General features: G+C 45.8%; 1 protein-coding gene across 1 annotated transcript in view; it reads left to right on the forward strand.

The window, feature by feature from the left end:
• The window catches only part of LOC311248179 (serine protease HTRA2, mitochondrial-like), a 37,763-nt gene extending 26,948 nt beyond the window's left edge, over positions 1–10,815 (forward strand). Inside the window, exons 6-8 of the mRNA XM_084339110.1 lie at positions 6,287–6,356; positions 9,583–9,678; positions 9,838–10,815. Coding sequence (XP_084195236.1) covers positions 6,287–6,356; positions 9,583–9,678; positions 9,838–10,003 — 332 coding nt within the window. The 3' untranslated portion in view covers positions 10,004–10,815. The remainder of the gene's footprint in view (positions 1–6,286; positions 6,357–9,582; positions 9,679–9,837) is intronic.
• The last annotated feature ends 1,120 nt before the right edge of the window (positions 10,816–11,935 follow it).

The raw sequence follows: 11,935 nt of genomic DNA on the forward strand, positions 1-11,935 counted from the left end.
CGAAGGGAGGGGTTACATCATGTGTACGCCGGCGTGCGTCAGCTGCGTTTGACTATTTCGCGCGTGCAGCTTTGGAGGTTATGCTTAGTTATGCCAGCCAAGACGAAGAGGACGGCCATTCGGCAGATGGACTGAAGATGAAAGTTGTTGCATATTAGACAGTTCAGTCAGGCTAGCCATGTCGGCTTAGCTAAAGGCAGGGATAGCTAGTTAGCTTTAGCTACGTTATAATATCGAGTGCTAACGTGTGGTTCAGTCGGGATAGCCATGATGATGTCGGCTAGTAGCTAGCTTAGCTTAAGGCTAACTAGCGTTAGCTAACCTAGAGAGAGCGCGTGCAGCATTGTTATGCCAAGATGAAGAGGACGGTCATTCGGCAGATGAACTTCGTCAACTCCACGCGGTTGTCTCCATCCTCTTGGACGTTTGGTGAGTTTTTAATGCACTCTATTCTATTCCCGCCGTGGATATATCTCTCTCTCTCTCTCTGGAGCCAAACGGGCCGGCTAGCTGTTGTAGCTAATGTTATATTGAGCCAAAGCGGGCCGGCTAGCTAACGTAGCTAACGTTATATTGAGCCAAACGGGCCGGCTAGCTGTTGTAGTAGCAGCTAACGGTGTGTGGCCTGGTGTCAGTACCTGGCTACTCTATTTGCAGTTAGCCTATTTAGCTGATGTCGGCCATTGGCTCCTTGCTACTTTGTTTTCTCTGGTATAGACCCTCTTCTCTTTGGATTTAAGTGTTGATCTTTGTCCTTTTGGATCTATGTATATTCATGTTGCCTTTGTGAAGTTATCTTTTCCTTCTGTTTTGTTCTTCCATTAAAAGTTGAATATCCTTTAGGGGCTCATCTTTGCTTATCTCTCTCATACATGCTCTCTCTCTAACACACACACACAGACATGCTCTCTCTCTAACACACAAACACACATGCTCTCTCTCTCTCTCTCTTTCTAACACACACAGACATGCTCTATATCTCTCTAACACACACAATGACATGCTCTCTCTCTCTATATTTCTCTCTCTTTCTAACACACATATACATGCTCTCTCTCTAACACACACACACAAACAGACATGCTCTCTCTCTATCTCTCTCTTTCTAACACACACAGACATGCTCTATCTATCTCTCTCTCTTCAATTCAAATGGGCTTTATTTCACATTCTTGTATTTCTCCCAGTAGGTATGTTGTCGATGGTATGTTGTCGATGTTTTCAAAGTCTCTTTGGGTGTTTGCAATTTGTGGGAAGTATGTCTTGGTATAGTGGGCAGGTTGTTAAGAAGTGGAGCTCGGTTTCCACCTCATCTTGTGTGCAGTGGGTCTGTCTTCGCTTGGGAGCCAGGTCTGCCTATGGCAGCCTTTCTCGATGGCTAGGCTGTGCTCGCTGAGTCTGTACCTAGTCAAGGATCTTCTTAGTATTGGGTCAGTCACAGTGCTCAGGTATTCTGCCACTGTGTACTCTCTGTTGCTCTGGTTTTGGGTTGTTTCTTTCCAATGTGTGTCTCTCTCTCTCTCTCTCTCTCTCTCTCTGGCCTTGCTCTGGTGGAGGGTCAGGGGCATTGCCGGGTCTGTGCAGCGATAACACTGTATATTGACTGTAGAACGGGAGCTCTCTCTCGCTCTCTCTCTCTTGCTATATTTTGACTGTATCATGCCCAGCCTCGGGCAGCGCTATTATTTAAGAATATGTTGCCTGTATGATTTTTTTTTTTTTACCTTTTAGGGGGGGGGGGGGGGGGGGGGGCTCGTGTTTAAATCTCGCACAGGGCCTCGCATTTCTCCCAGGCGGCCCTGACTGTACCAGTACAACCGGGTATTGTCCTGATATACCAGGCAAAAATACTCATACTCTGTATCGATTGAATTAATGAATTAATGTTATTAATAACGAGAACTAGCACAGGATTATCTATCGGTTAGAAAATCAAATGGGAGGTTGGTATTCATTCAATATTAGGTAAAAGTACTCATATTAATACTCTATCAGCGAGTACTCAAAAGGAAGTACTTGTAGTGTCACTTGGGTCAGCAAGATGTGGTGCCTCCACTGCTAACAGCAGCAGTAAATGACAAAAGGACAGGCTCGACCTTTGTCACGCCATGCTCTCTGGCTCTCCCATCTGTCCTGTCGTCCTTGGATATATACTACACAATAGGGGTGTAAGGATTTCTATACAAAATTGTGAATGTTCAATAGTGAATCGAAATTTTTGTAGACTTATACTGTATTTGTAGTAGTAGCGTGAGGACCAGGGGTTTAAGACCTTGACTGGTGTTCTTGAACCAAGATATGAAGGCAAGTAGTTCTCAGTTTAACTGCTGGTATGGTGTGATTACTGCTGTTAACGTAATGTTTAAGGGTCATTTTCATTGTGCAAGGATTTGTAATACCGCGTCAGGCCGGACTACGCCCCCTTAGCTGTGATATAATAACCATACCATGGCCTGCCGTGAGCTATATACTCTACTCATATAAACATAACCTCTCAATCATCACGTATGACCCACTAGAGGTGTGTGGTGGTGTCTTTATCTACAGAGACCCCTCCCTCTGCCTGTATCCTCTTTTTTTTGTGCTGTGGATGTTTCAAGTTTCAAGTTTCTTTAATAGTTGTCATACAGAAGTACAGAATACTTTCATACAAAATGCGTCTTACTGTTACGCTCCAGAGACTGTGCTAGACAAGATAGTATCAAATAACATAGTATAGCATGTAATTTAGAAGAAGAAAATGAGGTCACAGTGTTCGGTATAGACATATGTACAATGTTCTGAGTTACCATATAATATACAATACTATGCAGTGTACTAATGTACAGTACTATATAGTGCAAAGCAGAAATGGGATGAGGTACAATTTAGGTACAATTTACAGTAAGGTGTACGAGTTGTAGTGCAATCCTTCATCAATAAATATAAAGTGTGGGGAGTGGGTGCTACAGTGTGTTTGTTTAAAGTGGGTGTGTGCTATAAAGTGTGTGGAGTGAGTGCTACAGTGTGTTTGTTTAAAGTGAGTGTGTGCGTGTGGATGTGTGTGCTATGTGCGTTTGGTGGTTGTTGTTGTGTAGTGTTCATTGTTCGTTTAGCAGCCTGATGGCCTGGGGATAGAAGCTTCTTCTGAGTCTTTCTGTGCTCGCCTTGAGACTCCGGTATCGCTTGCCTGACCGCAGCAGTTCAAAGAGGCAGTTGTTCGGGTGACTGGAGTCTTTAATGATTCTCTTAGCCTTGCCCTTGCAACGCTTGTTGTAAATGTTCTGGAGGGTGGGGAGCCCCCCTCCAATTGTGCGTTCGGCTGAACGTGTCACTCTTTGTAGTCTGCTTCGGTCTTGTGCAGTGCTATTCCCAAACCAGGAGGTGATGTTGCCGGTCAAGATGCTCTCTATTGTACATGAGTAGAAGTTCTTAAGGATCTTCTGACTGACTTGGAACTTCCTTAGGCGCCTGAGGAAGTAGAGGCGTTGTCGTGCCTTCTTCACAACACTGTCAATGTGTGTGGTCCATGTCAAGTCCTCGGATATGTAGGCTCCGAGGTACTTAAAGCTGTTGACTCTCTCAACCGGTGCCCCGTCGATGCTGAGGGGGCTGTAGTCCTTGACCCCCGACCTCCTGAAGTCCACAATCATCTCCTTTGTTTTGCTGACGTTCAGGGAGAGGCTGTTTTCCTGGCACCATCCCGCCAGGACCTTGACCTCTTCCAGGTAGGCCCTCTCGTCGTTGGCAGAGATCAGGCCCACCACCACTGTGTCGTCAGCAAATTTGATGATTGTATTGCTACTCCGCTGAGCCACACAGTCGTGTGTGTACAGGGAGTAGAGGAGGGGACTCAGAACACAGCCCTGGGGGGCCCCTATGTTGAGGGTGATGGATGAGGAGGTGCAGTTGCCTGCTCTCACCACCTGGGGTCTGCCAGTCAGGAAGTCCAAGACCCACTGGCAGAGGTCATAGTTCAAGCCCAGGTCCCTGAGCTTGGCTATGAGTATGGAGGGGACTATGGTATTGAATGCCGAGCTGTAGTCGATGAATAGCATTCTCACATAGTTCCCCTGCCTCTTGACCAGGTGTGATGCTGCTGTGTGCAGCACATGGGCTATGGCGTCCTCCGTGGACCTGTTGGGGCGGTATGCAAATTGCAGGGGGTCCATGTTGATGGGGAGGGAGGAGCAGATGTAGCCCTTTACTAGCTTCTCAAAGCACTTCATGGCTATGGAGGTGAGAGCTACAGGGCGGTAGTCGTTGAGGCAAGCAGGCTTGGATTTTTTGGGTACAGGGATAATAGTGGACTTCTTCAGGCAGGTGGGGATGACAGCCTATTCTAAGGACAGGTTAAATATGTCAGTGAATACTGGGGCCAGTTGGTCGGCACAGACTTTTAGGACGCGGCCGGGGATGCCGTCCGGACCTGCTGCCTTCCTGATATTCACTTTTTTAAAGGTCCGCCTCACCTCATGCTCTGTTACCCTGAACACTGCGCCTCCATCAGCAGCCGACCCCCCCCCCCCCCCCCATTGCCGTGGCTTGTGAGCTGGTGTTGTTATTACCAGCATCAAACCTCGCATAGAAGGTATTGAGGTCATTTGCTAAGGAGATGTCACTGTTCAGTTTGAGGGAGGCGCCTTTGTAGTCTGTCATCGTTTTGAGCCCCTGCCACATAGCTCTAGAGTCAGCTTGTTCAAACTGGAGTTCAATTTTATCCCTGTAGCGCCGTTTGGCCTCTGACACTGTCCTCCTTACGTTGTATCGCGCCACCTTGTGGTCATTCATGTTGCCTGCCACTAGGCCGTCGTTGTATGCTTTGGTGCGCTCTCTCAGAGCTTCACGGACGGATTTGTCTACCCAGGGTTTTTGATTTGGGTAAACTCTCATTTTGGTAGTGGGGATTGTTTCTTCCACCAAAGTACAAACATAGTCCAGCACTGTCTCCGTGTAGACATTAATGTTATCTGTGTCGCGGAACACATTCCAGTCTGTGCAGTCAAACGCAGACTGGAGCGTCTCCTCTGACGTCAAATCCCATTTCTGCACCTCTCGCGAGACTACAGGAGTACTTTTGATTCTCTGTTTGTACATTGGTGAAAGAAAGATGGACGCGTGATCTGATTTACCAAAGCCACTATCAGAATGAGCCTTGTAGCCACCTTTAAATTGCGTGTAACAGTGATCTAGGATGTTACCGCCTCTGGTGTTGCAAGTCACATGCTGATAGAAGTCAGGTAATACCTTTCTCAGATTGGCGCTATTGAAATCACCCAGCACTAAAATGGCGGCGTTAACGTTCGCCGCTTGTATTCTATTTACCTCGTCGTGGAGTCTGGAGAGCGCGACGTTGTTACTGGCTTGCGGTGGAATATACACTCCTACAAGGATGATCGCCGTTAACTCCCTCGGGAGGAAGAAAGGACGACACTTGATGGTTATATATTCCAGGTCTGGGCAGCAGTGGTTGGATAATTCCTTCACGTTAGTTGGATCGCTCCAATTGTTGTTAAACATGAAGGCAATACCTCCTCCACGTTGTTTACCGGACTCTGCTGTACGATCCTTGCGGTGGATAAAGAAGTGTTCGGCTGGTTGGATTGCGTGGTCTGGAACGTCCGGCGTGAGCCACGTTTCGGTGAAGCAGAGAACGTTGCAGTCTCTGACGTCTCTTTGGTATTGAATCCTTGCTCGGATGTCATCCAGTTTATTGTCAATTGATTGTACATTGGCTAGCAATATACTGGGCAATGGCGTTCGGTGGCGTCTGGATCTCAGCCTGTTACGGATCCCAGCTCTCTTCCCACGCCGTCTGGTTCCTTTGTTCCTGGGATCAAGGAACAAAGGATCTGGTCCCATTCTCCGGAGAATCTCCTCAGGCCATTGTTGCGGTTCGGAAAGCTGGTCCAGTGAGTAATCCAATCGGTAAGTTTCCCGTAATCCGATGTCTATAAGTGACTGACGGTCATACACATTAAATGCACCTACTGTTGGTACAGACAAAACTCTTAAAACTATAAATATTAACAAAAGTAAGCACAGTCTCGACGGAGCGAACAGAAAGGCAGCCGGTCGTTGCAGCGCCATTCTCTCTAGGTTTCTGGGTGTCAACCTTTCCATGGTTCTCTGCTCCCATTTTCGCTGTCAACTTTCTCTTTTTCTACCTAAAGTTGAACCTGAAATATGTTTCTGACATTCCTAGTGCTACTGTACATTTGATATGAAAACGTACCAAACTACTTAGTAAGTAGAAATGCATTTGAAAACAAACTTGTAATAACAGATTATCACTCTGTCCTTGTAGAGTCGAGGTTGGGTGACTTGGACACGAGGCGGAGGTACATTGGAGTGATGATGCTGACTCTGACTCCAAGGTAACCACTTTATAAATACCGAGTTATGATTCTGACTCCAAGGTAAAACACCTTATAAATACCGAGTTATGATTCTGACTCCAAGGTAACCACTTTATAAATACCGAGTTATGATTCTGACTCCAAGGTAAAACACCTTATAAATACTGAGTTATGACTCTGACTCCAAGGTAAAACACCTTATAAATACTGAGTTATGACTCTGACTCCAAGGTAAAACACCTTATAAATACTGAGTTATGAGGCTGACTCTGACTCCAAGGTAAACACTTTATAAAGACTTGAGTTATGGTGCACTTTATAAATACTGAGTTATGATTCTGACTCCAAGGTAAACACTTTATAAATACTGAGTTATGATTCTGACTCCAAGGTAACCACTTTATAAATACTGAGTTATGATTCTGACTCCAAGGTAAACACTTTATAAATACTGAGTTATGATTCTGACTCCAAGGTAACCACTTTATAAATACCGAGTTATGATTCTGACTCCAAGGTAAAACACCTTATAAATACTGAGTTATGACTCTGACTCCAAGGTAAAACACCTTATAAATACTGAGTTATGACTCTGACTCCAAGGTAAAACACCTTATAAATACTGAGTTATGAGGCTGACTCCAAGGTAAACACTTTATAAAGACTTGAGTTATGGTGCACTTTATAAATACTGAGTTATGATTCTGACTCCAAGGTAAACACTTTATAAATACTGAGTTATGATTCTGACTCCAAGGTAACCACTTTATAAATACTGAGTTATGATTCTGACTCCAAGGTAAACACTTTATAAATACTGAGTTATGATTCTGACTCCAAGGTAAACACTTTATAAATACTGAGTTATGAGGCTGACTCTGACTCCAAGGTAAACACTTTATAAAGACTTGAGTTATGGTGCACTTTATAAATACAGAGTTATGATTCTGACTCCAAGGTAACCACTTTATAAATACTGAGTTATGACTCTGACTCCAAGGTAAAACACCTTATAAATACTGAGTTATGACTCTGACTCCAAGGTAAAACACCTTATAAATACTGAGTTATGACTCTGACTCCAAGGTAAAACACCTTATAAATACTGAGTTATGACTCTGACTCCAAGGTAAACACTTTATAAATACTGAGTTATGACTCTGACTCCAAGGTAAAACACCTTATAAATACTGAGTTATGACTCTGACTCCAAGGTAAAACACCTTATAAATACTGAGTTATGACTCTGACTCCAAGGTAAAACACCTTATAAATACTGAGTTATGAGGCTGACTCTGACTCCAAGGTAAACACTTTATAAATACAGAGTTATGATTCTGACTCCAAGGTAAACACTTTATAAATACTGAGTTATGATTCTGACTCCAAGGTAAACACTTTATAAATACTGAGTTATGATTCTGACTCCAAGGTAACCACTTTATAAATACTGAGTTAAGATGCTGACTCAAATGTAAAATACATTATAAAGACAGTTATGATGCTGACGCTGACTCCAACTTTATAAATACTGAGTTATGATGCTGACTCTGACTCCAAGGTAAACCACTTTATGAATACTTATGGTGCTGACTAATAACATCAATTATAAATCATTAATTTAATCTCACTCTAAGAGACTGCGCTAATTAATGTAACATTAAAGAGAAACAAGACCGTTTTCAGTTGCCTCTGACCAGCGCCCAGCCCACACACACTCAGCAGCACAGTCAGACCTTCAGCACTGGACAGCACCCAGCCCACACACTTAGCAGCTTAGTCAGGCCTTCAGCACTGGACAGCGCCCAGCCCACACACACTCAGCAGCACAGTCAGACCTTCAGCACTGGACAGCATCCAGCCCACACACTTAGCAGCTGAGTCAGACCTTCAGCACTGGCCAGTGCTCATCCCACACACATTCAGCAGCACAGTCAGGCCTTCAGCACTGGACAGCACCCAGCCCACACACTTAGCAGCTTAGTCAGGCCTGCAGCACTGGACAGCGCCCAGCCCACACACACTCAGCAGCACAGTCAGACCTTCAGCACTGGACAGCGCCCAGCCCACACACACTTAGCAGCTGAGTCGGACCTTCAGCACTGGACAGCGCCCAGCCCACACACACTCAGCAGCACAGTCAGACCTTCAGCACTGGACAGCACCCAGCCCACACACACTTAGCAGCTGAGTCGGACCTTCAGCACTGGACAGCACCCAGCCCACACACACTCAGCAGCTGAGTCAGACCTTCAGCACTGGACAGTGCTCATCCCACACACACTCAGCAGCACAGTCAGGCCTTCAGCACTGGACAGCACCCAGCCCACACACTTAGCAGCTTAGTCAGGCCTTCAGCACTGGACAGCGCCCAGCCCACACACTTAGCAGCTGAGTCGGACCTTCAGCTCTGGACAGCACCCAGCCCACACACTTAGCAGCTGAGTCAGGCCTTCAGCACTGGACAGCGCCCAGCCCACACACTTAGCAGCTGAGTCGGACCTTCAGCTCTGGACAGCACCCAGCCCACACACTTAGCAGCTGAGTCAGGCCTTCAGCACTGGACAGCACCCAGCCCACACACTTAGCAGCTTAGTCAGGCCTTCAGCACTGGACAGCACCCAGCCCACATACACTCAGCAGCTGAGTCAGGCCTTCAGCACCCAGCCCACGCACTCGGCAGCACAGTCAGACCTGCAGCACTGGACAGCGCCCAGCCCACACACTTAACAGCACAGTCAGACCTGCAGCACTGGACAGCACCCAGCCCACACACACACTCATCAGTATAGGCCTATAGTGCTGCTTCAGACGTAGATGTACACGCTACCTTGGCCAGTTTGGGCCACTTGGGAATTATTTTCACCACATATAATGAGCTTGCAATGTAGATTACCTTAGCTTGAAACAAGCTTCCTCCTCCCACCATGCAGTCTGGCCCTTTTTACCATCTTGGATTTCAGGTTGTACTGTTTTCTCTGGGCTGCCAATGGCAAATGTGACTTTTGAATGCAAGTAATAAATAAACTGTTTGCAGCGTCAATGGCAACCAGATAAACTATTAATATAGACCTGGCTTCTAATTGAGACTGGCCATTCATTTGTCAAAAGGTGTAGCCACACCGGCCAATAAGAGGGACAGGCATCTATATGGAACTCAGCTTTTAATTGGAGTTTTGTGGTAACTTGTAACTTAACTTAGTGGTAAATGTTGACTTGCCTTCTTGTCTCTCTTGTCTCTCAGTATCATTGCTGAGTTGAAGTTGAGAGACCCTTCCTTCCCAGACGTCACACATGGGGTCCTCATACACAGGGTCATCGTGGGGTCACCAGCCAACAGGTAACTCTACAGATAACCCTAACTCAACCTACAAATACTCCTAACCCAACCTACATTTTCATATTTATAATAAAATATATTCAAAAAAATATATATTGTGATGTATTGCCACACACACACCCCTACTGCTAACCCTGTACTGTCCTGCTCTGGTCTCAGGGCTGGCTTGCTGCCTGGCGACTTGGTGGTGGAGATAAACGGAACCCGGGTCAACACCTCAGAGGAGATCTACCAGGCCGTGCGCAGCGGCGACAGCATCAGCATGGTGGTCAGGAGAGAAGAGGAACTGCTGCGACTCAGTATAACCCCAGAGTACACAGAGTAATACTGTTATCACTGGGCATAGCCCCACAGAGTGATACCTTTTAGAGCTACAGAGTGACACTGTATTTATCGCTACAGTAACCAAGTGATACTGACTTAATTGGTGAAGTTACTCAGTAACATCGACTTTACTTGTGAAGAATCTGAAGTGACAATTGTTTTACTTAAGAAGAATCTCAAGCTATGCTGCCTTTATTGGATCGCTGAGCTGAACACAAGAACAGCTGTGAAACCACATCCCTTAGGCTTTAGGAGAAACATGGATCCATGACCTTCGGCCTAGAAGCAATCGGGAGATGGTGGGCATAATGTTGCAGGATATTATCGGATGTTGTGGTCCTACTGTATGGCTCTTTTTACTATGACTACTTTATTTGTCTACTTTCTAACTGTCGCCGACAAACCTGTGGGTGGTTTCAGAAGAAAAGGTTTTGTCACTGGGTCTGTTAAGTTTCTTAGACGGGCTTATGAGCTTGAGGAGTTTCCTCTGTGTACCGGTGTTACCGTAACTTGTCACGGCTGTTGGCCTAGCCTACATGTCAGCCAGGGTGGGAAATGTACTTTTCTTATGTCCGCTGGCCACTGTGGGTGGTCGATTTACGAGTATTGTTCAATATTTCCGCCATTCTTAAAATGTGAAAATAATCTCCAGATGATTGTTCACCCACTGGAGGGACTGCTAGAGTGGACAGACTTACCAGCCACAAGCTAAGTGTATGAGCATTTTGCCACCAGTGTTCAATTCCCATTCTGAGGTCGATGTGATGAAGATAAATGAAAGTGGAGGATATAGACAAATAAAATCACAAATATTCACAAGTTTATTTGATCATTTGAAGTCACTGCACTGCACTTATCCATTTGTATGTGACAAATACATCTAGAACTTGTGACAGACCTGGGTGCCTATCATGGTGGACCTCTGTACAGAAAACGTATAACACTTTCTGTATCGACTTTTGATCTCCAAAACGTCATAAACCGAGACCAGATCGGGGTAAAACCTTTCAGACGCACTTTCCAGCAAACAATCCAGTTGAGTCATAAAAAAAAAATTGTTTATTGTGATCCCAAGTATTAGGATTCACAATTCCAAACGAAAAACGAATGGAAAAAATCTACAAAACAAACTGCGCGTTTTCACTGCCGCACTACCAAACGGTTAACCCTTTCACTGCGACAATACACAGACGGTCAACCCTTTCACTGCCACACGACAGCAGGTTAACCCTTTCACTGCCACACTACAGAAGGTTAACCCTTTACTATCACACTACCGACGGTAACCAGGCCCGGACTGGCCATCGGGAGCACCGGGAGTTTTCCCGGTGGCCTGGCCTGCACAGATAATTTTTTAAATAAATAAATAAAAAATATTAAAAAAAAATTATTATAATTTTTTTTTTTTTTTGCCAGGCCATTGTTTCTAGTTGTGGCGGCGGCGCGGCGTGATAGTTAGATAACCTAGGTGGGTGGAGAACAACCAGGATTTCACTGTCTGCCACAGAGTTGGAGAACTATCTGACTCTCTCTCCCTCACGCGGATCACACACACACACAATGGAGCCCTGCTGCCGCTTGTGATTGGTGGAGGCGGGACCAGGCGATACAACTGATTGACAGCGGAGGCGGCGAATGGAATGGCAGATGGCACTCAGATGCAGAATAACAGCCAGGCAGCGTGTATCCTTTCCGCAACGGAATTCGGTTTCCGGGTTCCTCTGATTGGCCGCGACCCCCACGTGACCCGCCCCCCCTATCCACCGCTCTGCCCGAGCGGCCGTGGACTCGCTCGCTTCCTCAATTTATACGCATGGAAGTATTAACTGAATGAATGAATGAATGAATGAAAACTTTATTTAACAGATTGCAGAATGGGTACAATACAGTACGGCTCAATACACACAATTGTTAAGGGGATGCAGACCTGAGA

Source organism: Notolepis coatsorum (genome assembly GCF_963971535.1).
Source record: "Notolepis coatsorum genome assembly, contig: SCAFFOLD_552, whole genome shotgun sequence".
NCBI lineage: Eukaryota > Metazoa > Chordata > Actinopteri > Aulopiformes > Paralepididae > Notolepis > Notolepis coatsorum.